At 31.3% G+C, this 26,114-nt stretch overlaps 1 protein-coding gene and 1 long non-coding RNA gene across 2 annotated transcripts; one reads left to right on the top strand and one right to left on the bottom strand.

Moving 5' to 3' along the window:
- Window positions 1–7,208: 7,208 nt before the first annotated feature.
- On the bottom strand, window positions 7,209–8,733 carry LOC128292758 (uncharacterized). The gene is made up of 3 exons (XR_008282666.1): window positions 8,658–8,733; window positions 8,096–8,178; window positions 7,209–7,398 (listed from the first exon to the last, which is right to left on the bottom strand). It is a non-coding gene; the product is annotated as an uncharacterized LOC128292758 (long non-coding RNA).
- Window positions 8,734–18,175: 9,442 nt separating this feature from the next.
- Window positions 18,176–19,202, top strand: LOC108452461 (uncharacterized). Its single transcript, XM_017750250.2, has one exon. It carries the CDS (start codon window positions 18,473–18,475, stop codon window positions 18,827–18,829), a length of 357 nt encoding a protein of 118 aa, XP_017605739.1. The 5' UTR covers window positions 18,176–18,472; the 3' UTR covers window positions 18,830–19,202.
- Window positions 19,203–26,114: the final 6,912 nt, after the last annotated feature.

Raw genomic sequence — 26,114 nt, 5'->3', positions numbered from 1 at the left:
TATGAAATTATATATACCTTCCCATGTATTGGCCTTTTGTAGAAACAAGAGTGCAGTGCAGGGGTGTGGGACCTGGGTTTGCAGTGACCGGACCTTCCCCATGGACCCATTCCCGGACCCAACTTTGTCTAGCTTGTATTTGGATCCATCATTGTTTATCAGTATCCTATGCTAGCTAGGTTAACCTAAAATTTTAACATTTTACCGACAGAAAAACATCCACAACCCTTACTAGGTGTGGATGATTACCATTCCTTGGCCGCAAGTAAGTGTTCCAATACCATAGGAAGTTAGGAACTACTGGTTCAACTAATTAAACCCTCACATGATCTCACCGCTGCTGTCCTTAAACACCAGAACATGCAATGACAGCTCAATACACTTACCCTTATGAGCAAGTATAAATCATGCATCGTTTGGGATCTCTCTGCAACGAATCCAAATTACCCCTTTGAAAATTCAAAACATATTTATTGGTCATTAATTTGAGTGCATGGATCTCATTGTTTTATACTACTGTGTATGTTTTTTAATGGGGTATCAGAAGTTCAGGTAATTCTCTTGGTTAGATCCGTTGTTTCAGAGCTTCTTCTGTAATGATTGTACTACTGGGGGAGTGGAGGAATCAATGGTTTTTTTTTTTAGTGAGTGTAAAGCCAGGAAAAAGTGACGCAGACAGTGACTAGTTTAAGGAAGGCAAGGGGGTTTGATGTAGTAAAGGAAGCATCGGCAAAGTTTTTATTGGGAGCTTTGTCGTGAAGCGAGACTTGGAGTTGTCAGGCCAGCCAATGAAACCAGATTCTTTCACGAGATACTCAATCAATTGTTCCACCCTAGTGGGCTCCATTTTTTCTGGAATTAAACCACGTGGGCCATGTCTCTGAAACGGCGTGTGCTAAGCCAATTCTCGTTGTAATAATTAAAAAAAAAAAAAAAAGAAGAAACAAATTGAACTGCCACTTTATTTCAGAACCGACATGTCCAAATATGGTTCCTGTTTTTTGACATGATCTGATAAAAATGTTAAAAAGAGTGATATAACTTTACAATACATCACCGAGCCTCTAAATAAAAAATGGAAATACCTACTTGTATAAATGTTTCTCTACAGTGCAAGGCTCGTCTGTCAAGCACTAGCATGTTGGTGCCACAGAGATGACAGATTTTTTTTAACTTCATTATAGGGAAAATATTATGATCAATCGATATGAATGACAAGAGTGATGAGAGAGTACAAATAACAACAAAAGGCAAGTTGATCACAGCAGTTTCACTGTAGGTGGTGGGGATATGGATTTCTATCTTTAGTCATCACAGATTGAAACAGCAATAATCACCAAACGGATCCCTACCCCATTGCCTTTGGTATATTAACAAATCCAGGTGCCCTCACGTATCATCTCCTCCAGGATTTGATGGTGCCATAACAATGGTGCAGTAATATTAATATTATCACCCTGCAATCAAATTCCCCCAACTGTATACCTTTCACTTGTGCTCAATGATCGGGTTGTATTCTTTCGCTGCAGTACTTGACAGATTATTGATATTTCAATAGTGAATCTCAGAGAGGTTGTAGGCCACTGGGACTGGGAGTGGTTTATATAAATATAAATTATAGTACTCCGTAGCTAATCCTTGAAGAACTAGATATATATTATATATAGAGAAGGAATCTAAGGCTAGATGGATCAGCGATTCGCTAGGGGTAGCTAGGTTTATTAAATTAGTGGCTGGCAATGGCATAGCCCACTATAGTTGTTCAATTGGTCATTTTACTTCCTATTACTGACAATGCAGTACCATTTATTTCTGTTGTAGCCTGACTGACCATGTGAATCTTGAGGGATATTGAGATTCTATCTCTCTGAGATCTCCTAATCTTTGCTTTTTTCCCCCTTTTCATTGTGGGGTATAAAAAAGGAGGGAGAGGAGTCAATAATTTCAATATTGTGAAACTTGCTTCCATTAACGTTAACTCATGGTTGAGATTGATCACTTAAAAAAAAAAACATGGTACTTCACTTTAACTCAACAAGCTTTATTTAGTTATTTTTTGACGGCTTAACTAATCTTGCAACTCTCTCTTTTTCTTGCCACAATCTTCTGCTTTACCATACTCAAGCTATTGTCATTATCACTTCTCATATTATTAAAAAACAAAGTTTTCCTTTTTTTTTTTTTGCAAAGCATGCTGCTTAAAAATAAAAGAAATGCTGCAGACTGTGAAAACCCTAATTCTAATATAAATATATAAATTCTCTTTTAAGAATAACTGCTTGAACAGATTGAACTGTTTTGGTATGTTAAACTTACAATCTTAAAAAATATGACATAGTACTGTCGAATGCAGCTGTAGTATATGACAATGTACTGTCGCAAATGCAGCCATTTTTCATTATTTTCCATGACAACGTAATGGCAGATCCCGGTATATCTGTATATTCAAGAATAAAATAAAATAAAATAAAGAATCATGTGTATTAATATACATTACTAATTAAACCAATCCTTTTTTTTTATAGGTCAAGTACTTTGATTCCTAATATTTTGCTTCAACATGCCAACAAGGTAATACCATTTGCAATAGTTTTCAGTACTGTTACATGAAATCCAATGTTTATTTCTATTATTATAATTAATTAAAACATAAACAATTAACCCACAATGTATAGTTTAGTGTTGAAAAAGAATCTTTTTGTTTAATTAAAAAAAAAGCATCTTTTTCTTGTGATACAAGTATTAATTACAATATAGCTTTGTAATTTATTCAATAAAGAACCGATATTAATCAAAGCTGCTATTATAAAATAATGGAATGGCAAGAATCTTACCTTTCCAAAACATAAAGGGACTGTCTTGCTTGACCCTATGTCCGCTTCTAATTGAACCGTCAAGGGTGGCTTTCATAATTGCTTCTCCTTTTCTACTACTTTTCTCGTATTAAGACAATCAGAAATGTTAGATATAAAACTAACATGAATTGTTGACCTAATTAATCATAAATGTAGTTGGATTGAACCCATGTCTGTGTCACCGGTTATAGGTTAAAAGTCGTTACTTTAACTAGAGTCCCTCCATGTATTTGAAAACGTCTAAACAACTGCATGATGGGTGCGTAAAGTCACTCTCGGGTCATATCAATTAACTGTTACCACCTGGTATCAGTTAATAGAAGATTTTTTTACATGAGGTTACAATCGTTTACCAGTTACTGGAGAAGTGCTCCACCCACTTTGCATGGTGTAGTGGCACCTGGACCTTTGTGATTCTAGTGCTGGTGGCAAGTCCATTTCTTAATTGAGGGTGGGTTTTCTTTCATTAATCATGAGTACAATGCACTATGCCCTCTTATTTGGCCTATAACATCGCTTGTTATCTTATCATCTGATGAGTGTAACTAGGCCCCAAGGCAGATCAAATCAAAAGTCACCTTCTGCTTAAATTAATCACATATATTTGATGTCATTTCATATACCTTTAGGTGTGCCTTCTCAATTACTTTGATCCACGGAATTAACTGAAAATCCAGATATGAATGCCATTTATATGGCTAGAACCAACAAAATATAAGTTAACCTTAATGTTCTAAATCTTCTGTGGATGATTGAATTTGCTGACTTTAACCTCTGTTGCATAAGTTTATTCCAATGATATGGCGACATATAAGGCCAAAACCTTCATTTGTTGTCAACAGATAAACCTGAAGCTATGTCCCATTCCCTGTAATTGCATAGCAGATATGTTTGGTTTCATGTCATAATAAGTCACAGCGAGCAGATGCCTCGATGAATGAATACATTTGCATAATTATGAACTCGAACTTTCATACCCGTAGCCATGGAAGTAGAAATTAGGTAGAAACTGTTCACAGGCTTTTCAGCCCATGCAAATCAGCCCAAAATAATCAATCATTAAAGTAAAGTGGAGGCCAATAAGTTTCTTCCTAACCCATTAGTTTTGGATACGACATGTTATCTGAGTTTGAGTATAAGAAGGAAGTTGGGGTTTCCACTGACTATTCTGGATATTTGAAACGTAATATTTCGTGTGTCAGTAGATAATGAAAGATAGTTCTGCTTTGGATGACATGATAGCACAAGTATGGGGATGAGGTCATCAAGATTCAAGCTCAAAGAGTCTTACTGCTATGATATCTTAACTTCTCATACACAAGTGGCTGTTCGTGTGGGTCATGGCAAATTAAGATTGGACTTCACTAGGAAGCTGATATTATGCCTGATATATGGTGAATAGTTCAAAGTATTTGCCAATAGAGGCACTGGAAATTAGGTTATGTTTTTCAACAAGAGACTATTCACGATTTGAAGACTAATAATTGCAGACATGGAAGTTTAAGGTGGGACTAGGGTGAAGAGAACGATAGGGACAATGATCACGCCATAGCATCTAGAGTTTTCTTTTATTACTCATCTAAATTGTTTTTTCTTTTCGTTTGTTAGATAACTTGAGTTCAATTTGCATCTTAAGCAACATTTCTAATAGCAATTTATCCCCAAAACCATTTGAAAGCCTTCCATTACTGATGTTACTTTATAGGATCATCGACTGCTGCTTCCACATGATATCCTAAACATTGCAAGAGATGTTATCCGCTTTGATTTGCTATATCTAATAAAGTCTACAGCCCTATAGACCATCTAACGTAATAGCTGAGACAATTTGGCAAGGGTGATGTGAAAAGCATAATTAACCAAATTAATTTTCATCTAGAAACGTTAAAGCTTCTTTGGTCGTAGCAAGAAAATTCTCACCAATAATCATATAGCTTTGAAGCTGAGCTATTTACTACTTAGTTCTTTTAAATTTTAAAATTGGATTATTCATGCAGGAGCCCTTTTCCATTCCTTCATTTCACTTAAATATTGTGATTTCACATCATACCAAATTTATTAAGGGAATGAATCGTAGGTCGGCTGCTAAAAGGTTTGAATACTAACCTTTATAAATCTTAGGTTGTATTCTTCGTAATTCAATTTATTTTATTTAAAGATTTTACATAAAAGTAGTAAAAGATAAAAATTTTAATATAAACATATTTGTCAATATTATATTTTTAAGTATTAAAAGATAAAAATTTCAATATAAATACTCACACATTTCCTCCTGTATTGACAACCATGTCAATGTCACTGAGCTATATGGTATTTATATTATGCATAAGTTACGAAGTTAGTTCATATATTCTAATTTAATCAATTTTAATCCCTGAATTTTTGAATTTAAAATTTCAGTCATAATCTAACAATAGCAATTAAATTTGTTAAATCAAATTTTGTTATTATGTTAGATAATCTAGGTTTTATTACTCATTGTTCTTCAATTTCATCATTTTTAATTTTTAAATTTTTGAATTTCTAATTTTCATCCCTACCTCAAGTGATATATATTAAATTAATTAAGAGCTGTTAGAGTTGGAAACTACTTTTGAAAAGCTTATTTGTTAAAAGTGTTTTTGAAAAGTGATATGAAATTTTATGATTTTTAATTTGAAAAGTTTTATATTATTATAAAAATTGAGTGAAAATTTAAAAATACATTTTAAGCATGACGTTGAAAACTAAAAATAAATTAATTTAGATGATATTTAAATAATTTAATATAATTATACATAAAATATAAATTTTAAATATTCATTTAAATAATTAATATAAACTACTTGTAAAATAAATATACATGGAATGTTTTAAAATATTAATTATAACTATAAATTTTAATTAAATAATTTAATATAATAATAAATTATTTTAAATAATTTTATTGATAACATCTTGAAGAGATTATATAGTAACTAATCTAGGTGAAGCTATGCCATTGCAAACATAACACAAACCGCTTAAGCCCACATCAAGAGGAGCGGCAAAGACATGAAAGCCCATTGGATGACTACCTACGTATCTAAATTTTCAAACACCTACTAATACATTAAATATAATTTAATTTAATATTTAAATATTTTATAAATAATTAAAATAAATAAAGATGTTTTTGTTAATTTCACCTCAATGCAAAACTTTTCCATTTGGGTGGTAAAACAATTTTAACCGCAATTTTAATTCTAAAAGTCAAGCATCTGAAATTGTTTTTAGGCATAATAATACATTTATTTGTGGATGTTTATATATATATATATATATATATATATATTTGTCAATTTGATTCTTATTTTTGAAAGGTAATTTTTTTAACGAAATGTTAACTAAAATATTAATTTTTAATTATATTTGGCATTGGAAAGAGTCTAAATGTGACTCATGTTAATATTGCAATATTTGTTTTGTATGTCACATCAATAAATATTTTAATAGCTATAAAAATATTTAAAACTTAAAAAAATTAAAATTTCATAAAAATTCAAAAACTAGCATGAAGTATATGTGAATTAACATGTCGGTTGCCATGCATATAAATTTGACATTTTAGTTAGTATTTTCATTAAAAATAACGATTTAATTCCTTATGCTAATGGCTAAATTTGTCATTATGCCTTATCTTTATCCCAAAAGTAATGCCCAACAGTAATATTCCAAAGATGTTTTTCAAGTAAAAAACTGTAACGCCCCTTACCCGAGACCGTTGCCGGAGTCGAGCACAAGGCACTACTAAACTTATTTGAGCACTTAACCAAATTTAGATAATTTATATCATACTTTTCAGACAAGCTGTCCAACTGCGTCATAGTTGCTAAATAATTCATATCTCGAGTAATAAAACTCGAAACCCAAATCTGTAAATTTTCCCCGAATTTATACTCATATATATACTTACCATTTTTTTTATATTTTTTGGTTGGTCCAATTAGTACAGTTTATTAGTTAAATCCTCCCCTGTTTCAGGGTTTGGCTACTTTGACCCCTGTGCACTACGAACCAAATTTCTCTCTGTACAAAATTCAAATAACCATGCCGTTTGTTTCTCTTAAAAATAGACCCAATGAGGGATCCATACATATATAGTATGACTCATAATTATTTTTGTGCAATTTTTAATGATTTTCTAAAATCAGAACAGGGGAACTCGAAGTCATTTAGACTCTGTCTCACCACAATTTAAATATCTCACAACATAAAATCCAATTGCATGCACCGTTTCCTCTATATGAAACTAGACTCATTAGGCTTTAATCTCATTTTTTTCCCAGCCCTTAACTCAATTTCCACAATTTATGGTGAATTTTCAAAGTCAAACTACCGCTACTTACCAAAAACTGTTTTAGTACAAATATTGTTAACTAGTTCATAACATATTTACTTCAATTCATTCAAACTCTATACATGCCATATAAATCTTTAAACATAAAACAAAAACTACCAGAATTGATCTGAATAGTGTGCCCTGTTGTGTTGATCCGATCTACCCACTTCACTTCAAGTCAATCTACATAAAAATATTAAACACACACAAGTAAGCTTATTGAAGCTTAGTAAGCTCATAGGCATATAAACACAAATCATATCAAATATCGTACACAATCTTATATCTATTAGTTTAACTATTTCATCCTCCAAATCACAATTTCATTAATAACTCATTGGAATAATTTCCATATGGCTACTCACAATTTAACTCCCTTAGGCTCATTTCTCATTTACTTCATTGTCAATTTAAGGAACAATAAGGGAATTGAGTGCTTCATTATCACATTGCCATAGTAAACTATGGACTTTCACATTGTTACGCATCACACACCGAAGCCATAGCCTTGCCATGGTCTTACACGATTCACATATCATACCGAAGCCATATCCCAGACATGGTCTTATACGGAATCACATTATCACATTATACCGATGCCATAGCCCAGCTATGGTCTTATACGGAGTCACATTATCACATTGCACCGATGCCATAGCCCAGCTATGGTCTTAAACGAGCACACTTATCACATATTTTTCGTCAATTCATCAGGGTCACAGAATAGAAGCACTCAAATCCATTGTTCCTACTAATTTATACTTTTAGTTACACATTATTCATTAGTTAATGCAAATTGATAGTATTCATCAACAATAAAATACTTTAACAATCATAAGATTTTCATATCAAAACATTGAACTTTGCCATATGAACTTACCTGGACTAATTTGCAAAAGTTGTAGAAATTCAGGGACTATTCTTGAATTTTCTCCTTTCCACGATTCAGTTCGTTTTCTTGATCTATAATTATAAAATCATTCCTTCATTAGCATCCATTTCAATTCTATTTCACTTTACAATTTATGCTGTTCAAATTTCGAAATTGCACTTTTACCCCAAAATTTATAGTTTTCACAATTTAGTCCCTGCTCAATTCACCCATCAATTGAACTAATTTTTCTCAATTAACACTTTATTTTATCATTATAAACTATTTCAAAACCTTTTATATTCTTAATTTCAACAGAAACCTTCAATTCACAACTTTTTCACAATTAGGTCCTAAGTATCATTTCCTATCAAAATCACTTAATAAAACCACTTTAATATGAAATTAGAACTTAAATTTCATAATAATTCATCATAAAATTCCCTTATCCATCCAGGGTAACTTCCAATTTCACCCATAAAATCAAAAACTAATGAATTCTACAAGTGGACCCAATTGTAAAAGTCATAAAAACATAAAAATTATCAAGAAAAGTAAGAATTAAACTCACATGATGTAAAAATATGAAAAACCAGCTTTCTCCAGACCTTCTATGGCGTTTTGGCTGAGAAAATATGAAGAAATGTCTAGATTTTTCAATTACATCATTATTTAACTATTAACTTTTATGCTATTTCTAATTTTGCCCCTTGTTCACATTGTTTTCTTGCTTATTTCATACCCAAACCGTCCAGCCATTAACCTTTGGGTCTAGTTGCTCTTTAAATCCATCTTTTTAAATACTTAAGCTATTTACTCACAATTTAACAAATTTTGTACTATTTTCAATTTAGTCCTTTTAATTAATTAGCCATCCAAACGTTAAAATTTTCTAACTGAAACTTTAATACTAACTCAATGACACTCCATAAATATTTATAAAAATATTTATAGCTCAATTTTCAACTTTGAGGTCTCGATACCTCATTTTTGACCCGCTTGACCTAATAAATTCTTTTAATTCACTAATTTCACCATTTCACAAATTCTTCTAAATTCTACTTGACTCATAAATATTAAATTACTATCTTGTTCAATCCTATTTGTCGAATTTAGTGATCTCAAATCACCATTTCCGACACCACGAAAATTAGTAGTTATAACTCTCCCCTTTAAAAATTTCGTCCTCGAAATTTGTTACCCAAAATGATTTGGATCTGTGATCTCATTGACTCCTTTGTTTCCCAGGTTGCCTCCTCCAATCCATGTCGATGCCATAACACTTTTACTAACGGTTTTCGTTTATTCCGTAGTTCTTTAACTTCCCGAGCTAATATTTTCACTGGTTCCTCCGAATAAGTTATATCGATTGTAGCTCTATCTCAAGATGAGGAATCACATGTGAAGGGTCTGATCTATATCGTCTCAACATAGATACATGAAATACATTATGGATCTTCTCAAGTTCGAGTCAAGGCCAATCTATAAGCTACCGGACCGATCCTCTCAATAATTTCAGATGGTCCGATAAATCGTGGACTAAGCTTTCCTTTTCTACCAAACCGTAAAACTTTCTTCCACGGAGAAACTTTCAAGAACACACGATCACCCACATTGAACTCTATATCTCTTCTTTTCAAATCAGCATACGACTTTTGACGATCGGAGCGACTTTCAAACTTTCCCGAATAATCGAACTTTCTCTTGGTTTCCGAATTAAATCCACTCGACTAATTTCGATTCACTTAATTCGACCAATACAACGGGTTCTGCACTTCCTTCCATACTGAGCTTCAAACGGTGCCATTTTGATACTAGCTTGATAACTGTTATTATAAGCAAATTCACTAAAGGTAAATACCTTTCCTAGCGCCATCGAACTCAGTATACAACACCTTAACATATCTTCCAAAATCAATCACTCGCTCGATTGTCCATCATCGAGGGTGAAAAGTCGTACTAAATTTTAACTTAGTACCTAAAGCTTCCTGTAGTTTATTCCAAAATCTCAAGTAAACCTCGGATCTCGATCGAAATAATTGATGTTGGCACCCCATGTAATCTCACAATTTCGACACATATAATTTCGCTAACTTATCAAGTGAAAAATCTGTTCGACGGAATAAAATGCTGATTTAGTGAATCATCTACTATCACCCAAATCGAATCTTTTTTCTTGAGTCACCGGCAATCCAGATACAAAATCCATCGTCACATGTTCCCACTTCCATTCGGAATCATTACGGGTTGTAACAAACACAGAGGCACTTGATATTCAGCTTTTACCTGTTGACTGATTAAACATTTTGCCACAAATTCACAAATTTCCCGTTTCATACCAGGCCACCAATACATTTTTTTCAAATCACAATACATCTTCGTACTACCCGGATGAATCGAGTACATACTACTATGAGCCTCGATAAGATATCCTTCTTCAATTCTAGATTATTCGGGACACAAATTCTATTACGATGGTATAACATACCACTATTATCAATAGAGTAATCTAAGTTCAAATTATCCCGAACCATTTGTCATTTCAACACCAACTTCGGATCTTCATCTTGCAATTCCCGAATTCATTGAAAGAATCTGGTTTTGTCTTTAATTCAGCTAATATAGAACCATTTTCATTAATGAGACAAATGAGCATTTAACGCCGAAGAGCAAATAATGATGATTTCCGACTAAGTGAATCTGCCACTACATTTGCCTTACCGGATGATAATCAATGATAAGATCGTAATCTTTCAACAGCTCTAACCATCGCCTCTGTCTCAAATTCAGCTCTTTCTGCGACATTAAATATTTCAAACTTTTATGGTCCTGTATACACATAACATTTCTCTCCATATAGGTAGTGTCTCCAAATTTTAAAGCAAATACTATGGCAGCTAATTCAAGATCATGTGTAGGGTAGTTCCTCTCATGTGGTTTCAACTGTCGAGAAGCATATGCTACAACTTTTCCTGACTGCATCAATACACAACCTAAACCATTCAGAGACGCATCACTATATACTACATATGGCACACCTGATTCAGGCTGAGTTAACACCGGAGCCTCTGTCAACATTTTCTTTAATTGATCAAAACTTTGTTGGCACTCATCAGACCATACAAACTCAACATTCTTCTGTAATAATTTAGTTATCGGTGAAGCAATCAGTGAAAAATCTTTCACAAATCGACGATAGTAACCAACTAATCCAAGGAAACTTCGCACTTCCGTAACATTCTTTGGAGTTTTCCAATTAATCACCGCTGACACCTTACTCGGATCTACCGTATACCATCAACTGACACAATGTGACCCAAGAATCCCACTTCATGAAGCCAAAATTCACATTTACTAAATTTTGCATATAACTGTTTTTCCTTAATATCGTAGTACAATTCTCAAGTCTTGAGCATACTCGGATTCGTCTTTGAATAGATCAAGATATCGTCAATAAACACAACCACAAATCTATCCAGGTAAGACTGGAAAATTCGATTCATTAAATCCATAAAAGCAGCAGGAGCATTTGTCAAACCGAATGGCATAACTAAGAACTCATAATGACCATACCGAGTTCTAAAAGCTGTTTTCGGTACATCACATTCCTTTACCTTTAAGCGATAATACCCGGATCCGAGATCTATTTTTGAAAACTCTTGTAGCATCCTTAAGCTGATCGAATAAATCATCAATACGAGGCAAAGGATATTTATTTTTAATTGTTACCTTATTCAGCTGCCTGTAATCTATGCACAGCCTTAATGAACCATCCTTCTTTTTCACAAATAAGACAGGTGCACCCCATGGTGACATATTGTCTAACAGTTCTTGCAACTGCGCTTTTAACTCTCTTAATTCTGCTGGAGCCATTCTATACGGTGTCACTGATATGGGAGCTGTTCTTGGAAGCACATCTATCACGAACTCAACTTCTCTATCGGGTGGTAAACCTGGTAATTCTTTAGGAAATACATCCATGAATTCATTTACAACAGATAGTTGCTCTAACTTTGATTTAGAACTTCGAGTATCAAGAATATAGGCTAAATAAGCCTCATTTCCTTTACGCAACAATTTCTGAGCAGACATAAAGGAAATCATTCTAACCATGTCATCCAAATTCCCAGACTCAACCAAAACAATATCTCCTGTTTGACATTTCAAGCTAATTCGTTTTTCTCGACAATTCACTACCGCGTCATGTTTCATTAACCAGTCCATGCCCAAGATAATATCAAATTCACGAAAGGGTAGCAGCATCAAATCAGCGGGGAAATCACAGCCCTTAACTTTCAGTGGACAGTTATGACATATTAAATTAACTACCACACTTTGACCTAACGGATTTGTAACTTGTACATCATAATCAGTAGGCTCAACAAATAAGTTCTTTTCAGATGCTAACATAGTGCAAATATATGAATGAGTAGACCCAGGGTCTATTAAAGCATACACAGGAACATCATAAAGATAGAAAGTACCAGCAATTACATCTGGAGCTGTTGCTTCTTCTCTCGCTCGAATGGCATAAGTACGAGCAGGAGCCCTAACTTCTGATCGGCTAGCAGTATCTTTCATACCCGAACGAGTAGCCCTTGTACCACTGCTCTGACCAGAGCGTCTTCCTTTTTAAGGAAGAATTTTCTGTTTCTCCCTGTGTTCCACTTCTTCTACTTGTAATTGGGGACAATCATGAATAAAATGACTTAGATGTACTTCTTTTGAAAGATTCTTTACTTCTTCTATCTCGTTGCATCTTTTTATTATATACTTTTCAAGCTTCTGAGCACGATCTGATAGAACAACAAATTCTCGTATCTCAATGCCCCCTATCATCATTTTAATTTCATCATTAAGCCCTTATTCAAATCTGATACACATTTCTTCTTCTGTGGGTATTATATCTCGAGCATATTTGCTCAGATAAACAAATTCTCTTTCATATTCAGCCACCGACTTGTTTCCGTCATGCAAGTCGAGAAATTCTCTTTCTTCTTATCCGGATATCTTCTACTGACATATTTCTTCTTAAATTCATTTTGAAAAATTCCCAAGTGATCTTTTCGGTTAATACAATGACTTCTATTGTTTCCCACCGTTATAAGCTTCTTCTTTCAATAATGACACGGCACATATTAAGTAATCATCTGGTGAGCACGCCATTTGCTTAAAACCCTCATTATACTTTGTAACCAATATTCAACTTTAACGGGTCATCATCTGTTCTTCCCAAATTCTTCACCCCATGTTTTCTCGAGCTTTTCAAATGGAGAACGTTTGCCAGATTCAGTTGTCGGAGGAGGTGGAGGAGCAACCGGGGGTACTACAGATGTTGAGATAGGGGGAGGAGGTTGTGTAGTCTGATTTCTTTCTCGCACATTCTCATTATACCACTGATTCATGAATCCATAAATCATATTTTTGAGTTCTTTTTCTCGCATCAATGAAATCGGAGCTTCAATACTTTAACAATCATAATATTTTCATATCAAAACATTGAACTTTGCCATATGAACTTACCTGGACTAATTTGCAAAAGTCGTAGAAATTCAGGGACTATTCTTGAATTTTCTCCTTTCCACGATTCAGTTCGTTTTCTTAATCTATAATTATAAAATCATTCCTTCATTAGCATCCATTTCAATTCTATTTCACTTCACAATTTATGCTGTTCAAATTTCGAAATTGCACTTTTACCCCAAAATTTACAGTTTTCACAATTTAGTCCCTGCTCAATTCACCCATCAATTGAACTAATTTTTCTCAATTAACACTTTATTTTATCATTATAAACTATTTCAAAACCTTTTATATTCTTAATTTCAACAGAAACCTTCAATTCACAACTTTTTCACAATTAGGTCCTAAGTATCATTTCCTATCAAAATCACTTAATAAAACCACCTTAATATGAAATTAGAACTTAAATTTCATAATAATTCATCATAAAATTCCCTTATCCATCGAGGGTAACTTCCAATTTCACCCATAAAATCAAAAACTAATGAATTCTACAAGTGGACCTAATTGTAAAAGTCATAAAAACATAAAAATTATCAAGAAAAGTAAGAATTAAACTCACATGATGTAAAATATGAAAAACCAGCTTTCTCCAGACCTTCTATGGCGTTTTATCTGAGAAAATATGAAGAAATGTCTAGATTTTTCAATTACATCATTATTTAACTATTAACTTTTATGCTATTTCCAATTTTGCCCCTTGTTCACATTGTTTTCTTGCTTATTTCATACCCAAACCGTCCAGCCATTAACCTTTGGGTCTAATTGCTCTTTAAATCCATCTTTTTAAATACTTAAGCTATTTACTCACAATTTAACAAATTTTGCGCTATTTTCAATTTAGTCCTTTTAATTAATTAGCCATCCAAACGTTAAAATTTTCTAACGAAACTTTAATACTAACTCAATGACACTCCATAAATATTTATAAAAATATTTATAGCTCGATTTTCAACTTTGAGGTCTCGATACCTCATTTTTGACCCGTTTGACCTAATAAATTCTTTTAATTCACTAATTTCACCATTTCACAAATTCTTCTAAATTCTTACTTGACTCATAAATATTAAATTACTATCTTGTTCAATCCTATTTGTCGAATTTAGTGATCTCAAATCACCATTTCCGACACCACAGAAAATTAGGCCGTTACAAAAACATTAGTAAGTCATTTATGTTTGAAATGTTATGTTTTAGCCACTTACGTTCTCGTATTGTAACATTTTAGTCACTAAGTCATTTACGGTGTAATGGTAAGTTGATGTGGTACATTAAATTATCATTTAAAAAAAAGGTTAAATTATACAATTGGTCCCCATATTTTTTCGTTTTGAGTAAATTTTTTTTCTTTTATGTTCTTTTAACTTTTTTTTTCTTTTCTTTTTTCCCATTCTCTTCTAATTCTCTATCTATTTTCCTCCATTTTCTATCTCTTTTAACGTAAAAGAAAAAAAGATACTAAAAACGAAAAAAAATAGGGACCAATGTATAATTTAGCCTAAATTTTTTGTTTGAAATGATGATTTAACATGCTATGTCAGCTTATCGTTACACCTTGAATTTTTTTTGCATTAAGTAAAAGACAAAACCAATCTGATTATGAATAGATCGAAATTGTGAATCAAAATAAAAAGTATATGGATAAATAGAAGGATGAGAGAAAGAGATAAACAAAAGATAAACAAAAATAGAGATTCATTGAAGAAAAAAATCTATTCATTGAAGAAAAAATCAAGAGCCTTAACTTAAGTCAATAAAGACTGAGAAGGTTGACTTAAGAACAAATATTATTTTTATTTTATTAAATAAATAGAAATATTAAATTTAAATTAAGGCTCCATTGGAGAATTCAAACCTAAGCATTAATCGAGAGCGATGGGGACAACGGAACCTATGAATGTGGAGGATTCTATTGAAAATGAATCCTAATGATTTATAGGGGAGAATGGCAGAACAAACCAGAGAGAAATAAAATGTTACAACACGATAACATAAGTAACTAAAACGTAATATTTTAAACATAAGTGACTAAAATGTAACCTAAGAGAAACAAAAGTGACTATTTTAGTAGTTTACCCAAAATTTATTGGTATGACATTTTCAAATATATATATAAAAAATCATTTGGTTAATGTTGGAATGGACTTAAATTTAACTGAAAAACTTTAACAGTGTTAACAATTAAACTTGTAATTTTAAATAAAAATAAAGAGATTAAATTCTTTGAAATAAAAAATAAGATGATTGAATTTCAAAATTAAAATTAAAATTGTACTTTACAAAAATTAAAATTGTTGATCTAATTAAATAACATCATTAAACTTCACCGTCAAATCATTAACTAGAAAATCATCAATTGAATAATTTTATGCAAAGAATTAGTAAAATCAACCCTGTAATTTTACGTAACTTCTTAATTTTATTAAAGTAGAATAACCAAATTCTAATAAATTAAAGTAGTGAAAGTTACTTCTTAATTTTCGTAGATAAATAAAATTTATAATAAGACCATTATGTATATTTATACTATGTTTAAGAGTTTAATTCAGTTGGTATCATTTATCAACAGAGTTCCAACTCAATTGTAAAATTATCAGAAATTCATTATTTTTATAAAATAACAAATATTATTTTAAAATTATTTTTATCTTTTATATAATTAAAAAATATAAATGGATAATAAAATGTAAAGGCAAATTAAGCTATTATAATCTTCATTATCTTAATTTTACTGTAAATTTTATATTAGTTCTTTATAAATTCGTGATATACAATTTTCACCTAATGCGTTTATACATATATATATATATATATATACACGTGATATAACTTCAAACTTGGATCATACAAGTTACTAAATTAGGGCATAAGGAGTATCAAATTGATACGGAACTGCAGATGGAGAAAGTGCATGCATCGATGATGGATTGACCTTCTTTTCAGGTAATCTCTGCTTAATTTAATTAACATGAATTTGACTACCCACCTCATACAACCACATGGACAGAGTATTTAGGTGCCAAATATGTGTTTAGCACAGTGAAATACATGTTCAAATTTGACAGGATATAAAATAAAAAATATTTAATTGAAAAAACGAATTTAAATTTTTATTTCATATTATTATATAATTTTATTATTATCTTATCATATTTATGTTTTTTTAATTATAAAAATTGAGTAATTATCATTGCATATTGTTTGCTATAATTTCCTGTGGGCATTAATTTCTGACACTGAATTGAAGGTAAAAACAAATTAAGGAAAAATGTATATATGATTGACATGTAAAATATAGGCAAAAATGAGGTGGTTGCATGCAAAATTTAAGCAAGAAAAGCAACATGGATGACCGATCAACTAATAGAAAAATGAAATATTTATTTTGTATGAACTTGGATTTGCATCTTTCTTTCACGTTGTTTTGATGAAACAACCATAACTTCCCTGGAATTTATATATTTTTATATTTAGATGCACCATCAGTTTGTGCCAATTAAAGAAGTTAATGCCATATTTATCCAAGTTGCTAATATATTCTCATACATTAGTATTGTATACTTCATAACTCAATTTTTTCTTATAAAAATATTTTCATAAATATTAATTAATTGATTTTAAAATGTTCATGAATATCAAAGTTGTTTGATTCGAATTTGAAATCAGTCTAGAGAAGGGTATTAAATCTATTGATCTAGAAATTAGTTAAAACCGATTAAACTAGATAAAAATCGATTTAACTGAATTTTTAATATATATATTTTAATTGTTTACAAATTTTTAATAATTTATTTAATTAAACTAAATGAATTGATCGAACTGATTAAATTAATCGACCGACCCGATTCTTTAAACATTCCAATTTCGTATGTTTTTAATCAGACTTTTTCCTTTTTTTTTTCGGCTTCGTCAGTAGTCAATATATTAATGTAAATTGAATAAAGTTAGCTGACGTGGTAGAATAGGCATGTTTTACGACATAATTTAATCAAATAATAATTTATATGGACTAAATATAGGAACCTTAATCAACAAGTGGGTGCAATGATCTTATCATTGCACTTTCAATAAAAACAACATACATTTAAATTTTGAAAATTAAGAAATTAGGATCGGCACCCTTAATAAAATAGGGTAATTTAATTAATAATTTCTATCAAGCATTTAATTTTTATTCTAAATCTTTTAATCATTCAAATAAATAGAATTTTGTAGCTTTGATCTTCTCTAAAATTAATAATGTAATATAATTTTTTAGAATAAATTTTTAACTTTATCCTTGAAATTATTGAGAAATACAACTCCATGCATCAACCATTAAAAAAAAAACTAGTAGCGCGTGTAAATGGAATATCATTAAACATAAAAGGAAATTAAAACAGATAGTTGTTTCTCAAGCAAAGCATGGCAACATGCACCAACGTGAGGGGTGAAAAGGGCAAATATGTCAAAGATTCCAATAACATGCATTTTGTTCACACCACCTTTTTTCCTCGATCCAAAAGATCCCTCTCTTAATCCATTTCACACTCCAAATTTTCACTATTTGCTTTAATTTCACCCTTACGTGTTAAAGCTAATCAATACTTCAAACCTTAAAGCTGATCCCTTCTTAGTTAGCCTCCTACAGGGTCCCTTCATTTCACAGCGGGGTAATCTTAATTTGGTCAACCAACCAAGCTATTAGGTTTCCACGTAAGGCCGTAGCTCAAGATCCTGTCGTTCCAGGAAGGAACCTTTGCCACCGCTCTTCTACCTCTCTATAAAAACTGCGCCCCCTTCCCTATCCAAAATCTCTGCTCTGCTCTCTACAAAATTTTATTATTCATACAAATTAATTAAGAAGGCAGTGGTAATAAAGAGATGGGGAACTGTATTAGACGCGAAAAGTCAACTTGGGCTGATGACGAGACCAGCTGGTCATTGCAGTCATCTCAGATGGGTGGAGATTATGGTGATAATGAGATTAACATTATGGAGAAGGAGACGAGGCAACTTTTTGGTGGAAAGACAGATGCAATAAATACCAGAGAGGTGAAGATAACAATTTCAAAGAAGGAGCTGGAGCAGTTGGTGCACAAGGTGGAGATGCAGGGCTTGACTCTTGAACAGCTACTCTTAGCCAGGATGGTGAAGGGTGGAGGAGGAGGAGATATGTTTGAGTTTGAGCAACCTCGCTCATGGAAGCCAGTGCTACAAAGTATTCCGGAGGTGAACTAGGTTATGATCAGTCATAGATGGTGGTGCCTCAATTCCTACATCATTTGGCACCGTTTTCTATTGTTGATGTGTATATCTCTCTCTCTCTCTTGAATTCTGATCCTGTAATTAATATTCAAACCTTTTGGTTTTAGATTTTTTTTTTCAAAATTTTCCCTTTGTTCTAGAGACGTATAGTTATTTATGGTTTTCGGCAATCATCCTCCGCCTCAATCAAATTTTAATTTTGTGTGTATTTAAGAAGTATTATGTATATAACCTTCCACTCAAGTTCCAGATTTTTATAACTTTTGTGAGAAGATTTCTTGAGTATAGGGATACGGACTGCCATGTTATGAAATTAGAAATCAATGGTATTTTGGTGATCATCGAATATATGCTGTACTAAGAATATGACCACACTATGGGTGGTTTGATTTTATTTTTAATATAATTATATTCTTAATTAGTTATTAATTTTAATTTTAAAATCCATAAAAGAATTTCATATTAAGTAATAAATTTTTTCATTGAATATATATAACTTTATTTTCTGAGTTAAAATATGATTTTTGTGTCATTTATATAAAAGTTGTGGTATTAAAACATGTATATATATTTAAATTCCAAAAGTGATCTTATAATTTTGTAGCTTATTTCTAATTATATCCCTATCTTCAAACCTCACAATCTAAAATAAAATAAAATAAAATATAGAATAAAGAAATTATGAAGAAAAATAATGAAAAATCTAATTAAAGTTGTAGGCTCATAAGTTAAAGCCTTTGTATGTAGTATTTTCGACATTATTTACCTAAATTCAACCTATCTCAAAGTATAAGTTTTAGTCTATATTTATAAATGTAATTTGAAGAAATTTAATTTTATTAATTTTTAAATAATTTAATTTTTATTTAAATTAATTTTAATTTTAAACTTATAAAACTTTTATTAACTATTTTTCTTGTCCAATAGGTATTGATCTCCTAATTCTAAGATTTGGACTTATGCATTAAAAAAATTTAATCCACTGGGCTCACTTTCAGAGTATTAGGTCTGAATTAAGGATACATATGATATTAATTGGGTCTGGGGATAAGCCTAATTTCAGTTGCCACCCGTTTCTCAATTTCCAGGCCTGACACCATTTCGTTAAAAAGCAGAAATGCGAAATTTAGTCCTCATCCTTTATAACTTTTATCAGTTTAGCACTTACTCATTCAAATTTTCTGGATTTAATCCACCCTAAACCTAGATGATGATATGGTAGCCTTGGCATTATTTTATCTTATATGTAACGTTAATAAGTAATTTTCAAATGGGAAAAATACTCAAATGCCCTTGGAGGTTTGATAAAATGAAAATTGTGTTAATTAGTTCAATCACTTGAAATACAAAGTTGAATTAAATAACATCCATTAATAGCTCCTAATACAAAGCAGATATAATTTAAAACGGATTAACAATCGTCACAAACAAAAATAGTTAAGTAAACAATTATATTTGACTTGGTCTAGCAACATAATTTGTTGTGGCAAGAAGATCATAACTCTGTGATTGAAGACATGTGCCAATACCCCCTCTCAAGTTGAGCAGCGTGAAACAACACCTAACTTAGATAAATTTCAGTCAAATGCTAGTTTGGCCAAAGATTTTGATGATAGTGTTGGTTAGCTTATCTATTGCAAGAACATGGAACCACGCAAAGCTGGTTGTTTTGCACGTGATGGCGAACATAGTGAAAGTAAAAAAACCACGTGTGTCATTCGAGTATGAAAAACTATATTCTCACTAAGATATAGAACCCAACAATGTCGCAATAGACATTGGGCGATAGTGGTAATAAGACACCTAGTTCGTGCAGTAAGTGTTTAGCCGAAGTCAACCACTGTCGTTTTTGCAGTAAGTGTTTAGCCGAAGTCAACCACTGTCGTTTTTTTTTTTTTGAAGTCCAGCTGATAGGACTTATACCAAAGAAAAATATATGGCCAGCGGTGGTGGGGAGGCGGGGGGAACTCATTTCAGAACCTTCCAAGAACCCAACAATAGCGAGTGACATAAGTAGGAGGAGAGTTATCACGTAACTATAGTACTTTTTTGTTGCTCATAGGTGTCTTAGCAAGGTTGTAGTCATACTTGTTGGCATTATTCGGAAGCTCATTAATGTAATTTTCTTGAGACAAAATCAAGCCACCAAGACATTTAAGTTCAATATCCAAAAAGTAATGTAGCTACTAAGATCTTTAATGGAAAAATTACTAGCAACAAATGAAATCACCTGATTAACCATAGATTCAATGTTGTCAGTGATGGTTATATCATCCACCTACACAACATCAAAGATTTGAATGTTACAGTTAAAAATGTTAAGAGGGGTTGAGATTTTAAAATTCTTTTCTAAAAGTTGAGAGAAAGTAGAAAAGCTTCACAATAATTAATTTATACCGGTTTGGCACTAATTGCTTATTTATACTATCATAGTCTCACTTGTCAAGATTCTTTTTTTTTTTTAATTTACTAACTTGAATTGATATCTTTTAAAGACAAATTATAACCTTTTCTTTTGCTAAGGCTAAGATAAAATATTTCTTTTGCTACCAGGGGTGAAGCCAGGGGCTGGCATGGGCCTCGGCCCCTTCTAAAATGTAAATTTGCTCTTTTAGTCTTTAAATCTTTTAAAAAATTTTAAATTAATAAAGGAAAAATTACACTTTAGTCCCCCCTAAAATTATAAAAATTCGATTTAATCCTTTATAAATTATAAAGATATAAACTATACAAAATTAAAATTTTATCCGCCCCCCTAACAATTTGTTCTGGCTTCGCCCCTGTTTGCTACTATTTTAGAGATTTTTGCTTGCTAAATTGCAACTAAATTAGTGTTATTTAAGTATAAAGATTTTTTTCAATATATTTTCAATTTGTTGGGAAACATTTATTTTAATGTTTTAATGTATTTGATGTATTATATTTTTAATATTTATTTTATATAAAATAATAATATAAAAAATTTTAATACGGGTGAGTCAAGCTTGGTTTTAGCATTTTTATATCGAGTCGGCTAGGACAAAATTTAGGCCCTGTGATGAGGTTTACATTAAATTGCTTAAAAAATCATTTTTAAATATTTTTAAATAATTTGATATCAACTCTAAAATATTCGATATAAAACACATTTAAAACATATTTTTAAAAATATTATTTAGTATTTTAAATATGTGAAAATGTTTAATAAAATTTTCAATAAACTTTCCATAAAATAACTTTGGAATAAATATGTAAAATATATCTTAGATGTTTTGGCAAATCAAAGCTAACAGTGAATGAAATAAAAGTATAGTCCAAACACCATACACTTTCGAAAAGTATGGCCCTGACACGTTTAGAAGATGGCTTAGGACGAAAAGGAAATGGTGGGGAGGGGAGAGAGAAATGGAATCATTTATGGGCTGTGCCATTAGTGCAACAGAGGATAGGTTGTTGTCTACCTTCGTTTTGGACTGGACATAATTGTGTAGTGTGACGTGACCAACTTTACATCAGAATATATTTTAAACGGTACAACTGAAGGTTGGGGAGTTTTGATTTCTCCAATTTAATTATTTAAATTTGATCTGCTATCCTTGTCAAAGTGTTCTGTTCATTTTCTAAATCGATGTAAATAAAAATGAGATGTTTTCATACATCTTCTACAAATACTTGATGCACATTGCGGCCTTTTCTCTAGCTCTTGACTTATTTTCCAATATCTATCACTCCTGTTTTCCAATATGTATACTCAGGTTCCATATTTATTACCCCATATGAGTATACTCACTTCTCTTAAATAAAATTTTTAAAAGATCATACCATCCTATACTGATATATATTCTATGTAAGAAGCGTAAAAATAAAATTAAAGTTGGAAGAAGGTAGATTGATCTTAGTAGAGGTAGCTGGGGTGATTGAATGAATGCATTGGTCCAGCCTATTCTGCGAGCCAGGCTTTATAGCAGCAAGGTAACATGTTGCTACTATATTTGGTCGTTGTGCTTTTTACATGTAACCCATACTCCCATACCGACAACCTTTCTTACAATTTGAAACAACTTTAGTAATGATTACTTTTGCCTTTTGACGGGATAGTTATTATCATTGTTGTAGCGCTTTACCATTTCCTTCTATTCGGGTTCAAATATAGCTGGCCTTCCAACAAAGACAGTGACAACCATATATAAATGCTGTGGGCTCAGAAATTTGAGGTTTTGGGGTTTTAATTGTAATTTGCCTTTTAGGAAATGACAGTGACAGCCATATTTGTTTTTGTTTTTGTTTTGTTCACACAATAAAGATATTATAAAAGTTGAAGGATAACAATATTAATCCCATCAAAGTGTGACAATTATTTTGATGTGGATGTATACAAATGAGTGAAGCCGTATTCAAGTTGGTTTTAACTTGCTGGGTGTAAACAAATACTATGATGCATTTGATGTCGTCAATCTCATGCAGCTAAAAAATTACAGACAAAATAAGACAAACGTTTTCTTTTTTCTTTTTAATTAATATGATTGTGTTGCAGATTAAATTCTTCATCGTGTTGAATACTAAAGGGATTCAAATAGCGCAGGAATAGCGGTATATTGCCCGCTATTTAGCGGTAGCGCCGCCGGCTGCCACCGCTATCGGAAGGAAAACGGGTTTGATTGTAAATCACTACAATAGCAGAGAATAACGGCTGTAACAATCGGTATAGCGGTGATAGCGGTAATAACGGCCCGCTATTCCCGTTTTTAAGCTTTCCTAACGTTAAAAAAAGAAAAAAAGAAAAAGAAAAAAGGAGATAATAAGATAGACAGAAGGCCGCTGTTAGAGAAAGAGAGAAGCAGTGTGAAGGCGAAGAGCAGATGAAGAAGATGGCAAAAGTCAAAAGAGATGAATTAAAAAAAAAAAAAATGTTACACGTGATGAAAAACTAGAATGAATAAAAAGTTAGTCAGGAGGAAAAAAGAAAAGAAAAAAATAACATTTACAAATTTAGATGATTTTATTTTTATATATTTATATATTATTTATTTCAACGATAGTAGTAACATTTATATTTATAAAATATTATATAATATTTTTTAAAATTATTTAAATAATATATAAAATTAAAAAGAATGCACGTTTTCAAGTGCATTTATTTAATATATATAAAGATATTAAATTAATTACAATATTATAAAATATTTTAGAAATGATAAGAAAATAAGTTTTATGATTGTAAATATAATTTTAAAATTAAAATTATAAAAATAAAACTCACGATTGTGATAATATCTGTTAGATCTGTATTCATGAAAAATATGATACAATCGAAAATGTGATTGCAAATGGTAACTTAAATAATTGGTGTTGGATGTAAAATGGATGATGAGGGAGAGAATAATGATATGGATTAAAGCCAATAGAAGCTGCCGTATTAGGATTCCAAAGTTTACATAAATGCAACCCAAACATTCCTGTTTTTAATAGTATCTTAATTTCTCCAAACCTACAAGAAAGAAAACAATCGTAAATTAGTAAATAATGAAACTTGGGGTCATCCAATATATAATATTAAGACAAACAATATGCCACGCACTACATAAATCGGTTTCCGTCTTTTGTGGGGGGACCTATAAAAGTTGTAGGTTTTTTTTATATACGTGAGGTAATGAATGAGAAAAACCGGGTTCAGATCACGATGGAATTTTTATTGAAATTGGATTTCACGCATGCCACATTTCTATGTGTGTGATACACGGGCATGAGTTAAATAAAAGATTTTAAGATAAGCTTGAAGGATCTATTAATTATGTTTTTAAACATTATGAAGTAAATTAAATTTTGACTCGAGATTTGAGATCAAACATGTTACTAACCCCGATATCTAATATTTAATGTTTATATATGTACAGTTGGGAAAGAAACTGGCCCTACGATAATAAAATAAACCAGATCAAGATCCTCAGTAAAAAAAAGGAAAAAATTTCTTTCTTTTTTTTTAACCTTAACTAGGACAAGATTCCTTCAAATGTTATCTACTTTGTTTGCTTCGTAGAGGCCATAGATCGACTGCAAATTTTTGTAGTAGTTCTTACCAAATACCATAAACTTCATACCGATTTGTATAAATAAATGGGGCTATAAACGTGCATTGTCACGGGTCTTAATTCCTTGTTAAATGAAAAAGAGTGTATTTCTCATCTAAAAGTATATTAAAAGTAGGTTAAAATGCTAAAAAAAATTATTGAATTATTTCAAATTTAAAGTTCCATCGAAGTACAAAGTAAAGGTTAGGGTTAATTGGGTATAAGTTAAATATCAATAGTTTATTGTCGATTCAGTTTTAATTCGATTGGTATCGATATTTTTTTGGTACAGAAAAACATAGATTCGAGTGCGCTGAACCACATTACTCTCCTATTTAAGGATTGATGAAGGATTATGGATAATTTTAGATACACTCTTTGTTTATATAAATATAAGTTATATGCATCTTTCCATGAGAGATTAAGATGCATATTTCAATGAAAATATTTCTTCATAATGTTGTGTTGTTTTGGACAATAAATTTACTTAAAGTTATGCTTTTATAATTGAATAGTTTTTGGTGCAAAAGTTATGTTTCAACAATACAATTAACAGTTTTCTAAACATTATCACCTACCATTATAGTAAACTCCCAACACATTCAATCAATTTTGTAATTTTGTTAATTATGTTACTTGGCTGATGTCTTTGAAAAGAAATATTTAATCGAAAATGGAATTCCTGGACCTACCAATTTTCTTTTCTCAATAATTTTGAACACCTATGTAAAAGTGATTTAATATCTTCAACTGGTTTTTCCTTGATTGATTTTTATAATTGTTTACCTTTTTTTTTGGAATAAATTAAAATCAGAATTGCAAGATATAATTACGATTAATATAATCAAATAACGACAATAAAAATTATGCATTATCATAAAGGAAACTTACACATAAATTTTGGGATAATTTTTGTTGTTCCTTTGGCACAATTATTGAAATCCTTTACGTAACAATAGATTAATATAAAATTAAGGAAAAAATTTAAAAAAGCGACATATTGTATAGTAATTTAATAAAGTTTTTCAGTTTAAACTTTTAATTTAAGAAAGTTACCAATTAGCGGCGGTATTTGTGTGGTAAAGTGAGTGGTAGAAGAAAATGGCATTCGCCTTTGGAATTTTCAAACGTTACATTATTCATTCATTCAGAAATTAACAATCTCAAGAAATAATAGCCGCCAACCATTACTGACAATGGCAACTGGCACT

This window comes from Gossypium arboreum, chromosome 5 (assembly GCF_025698485.1).
Source record: "Gossypium arboreum isolate Shixiya-1 chromosome 5, ASM2569848v2, whole genome shotgun sequence".
Classification (NCBI taxonomy): domain Eukaryota; kingdom Viridiplantae; phylum Streptophyta; class Magnoliopsida; order Malvales; family Malvaceae; genus Gossypium; species Gossypium arboreum.
Note: the sequence above shows the minus strand (reverse complement) of the source record. Positions and strands in the feature narration are given on the sequence as shown.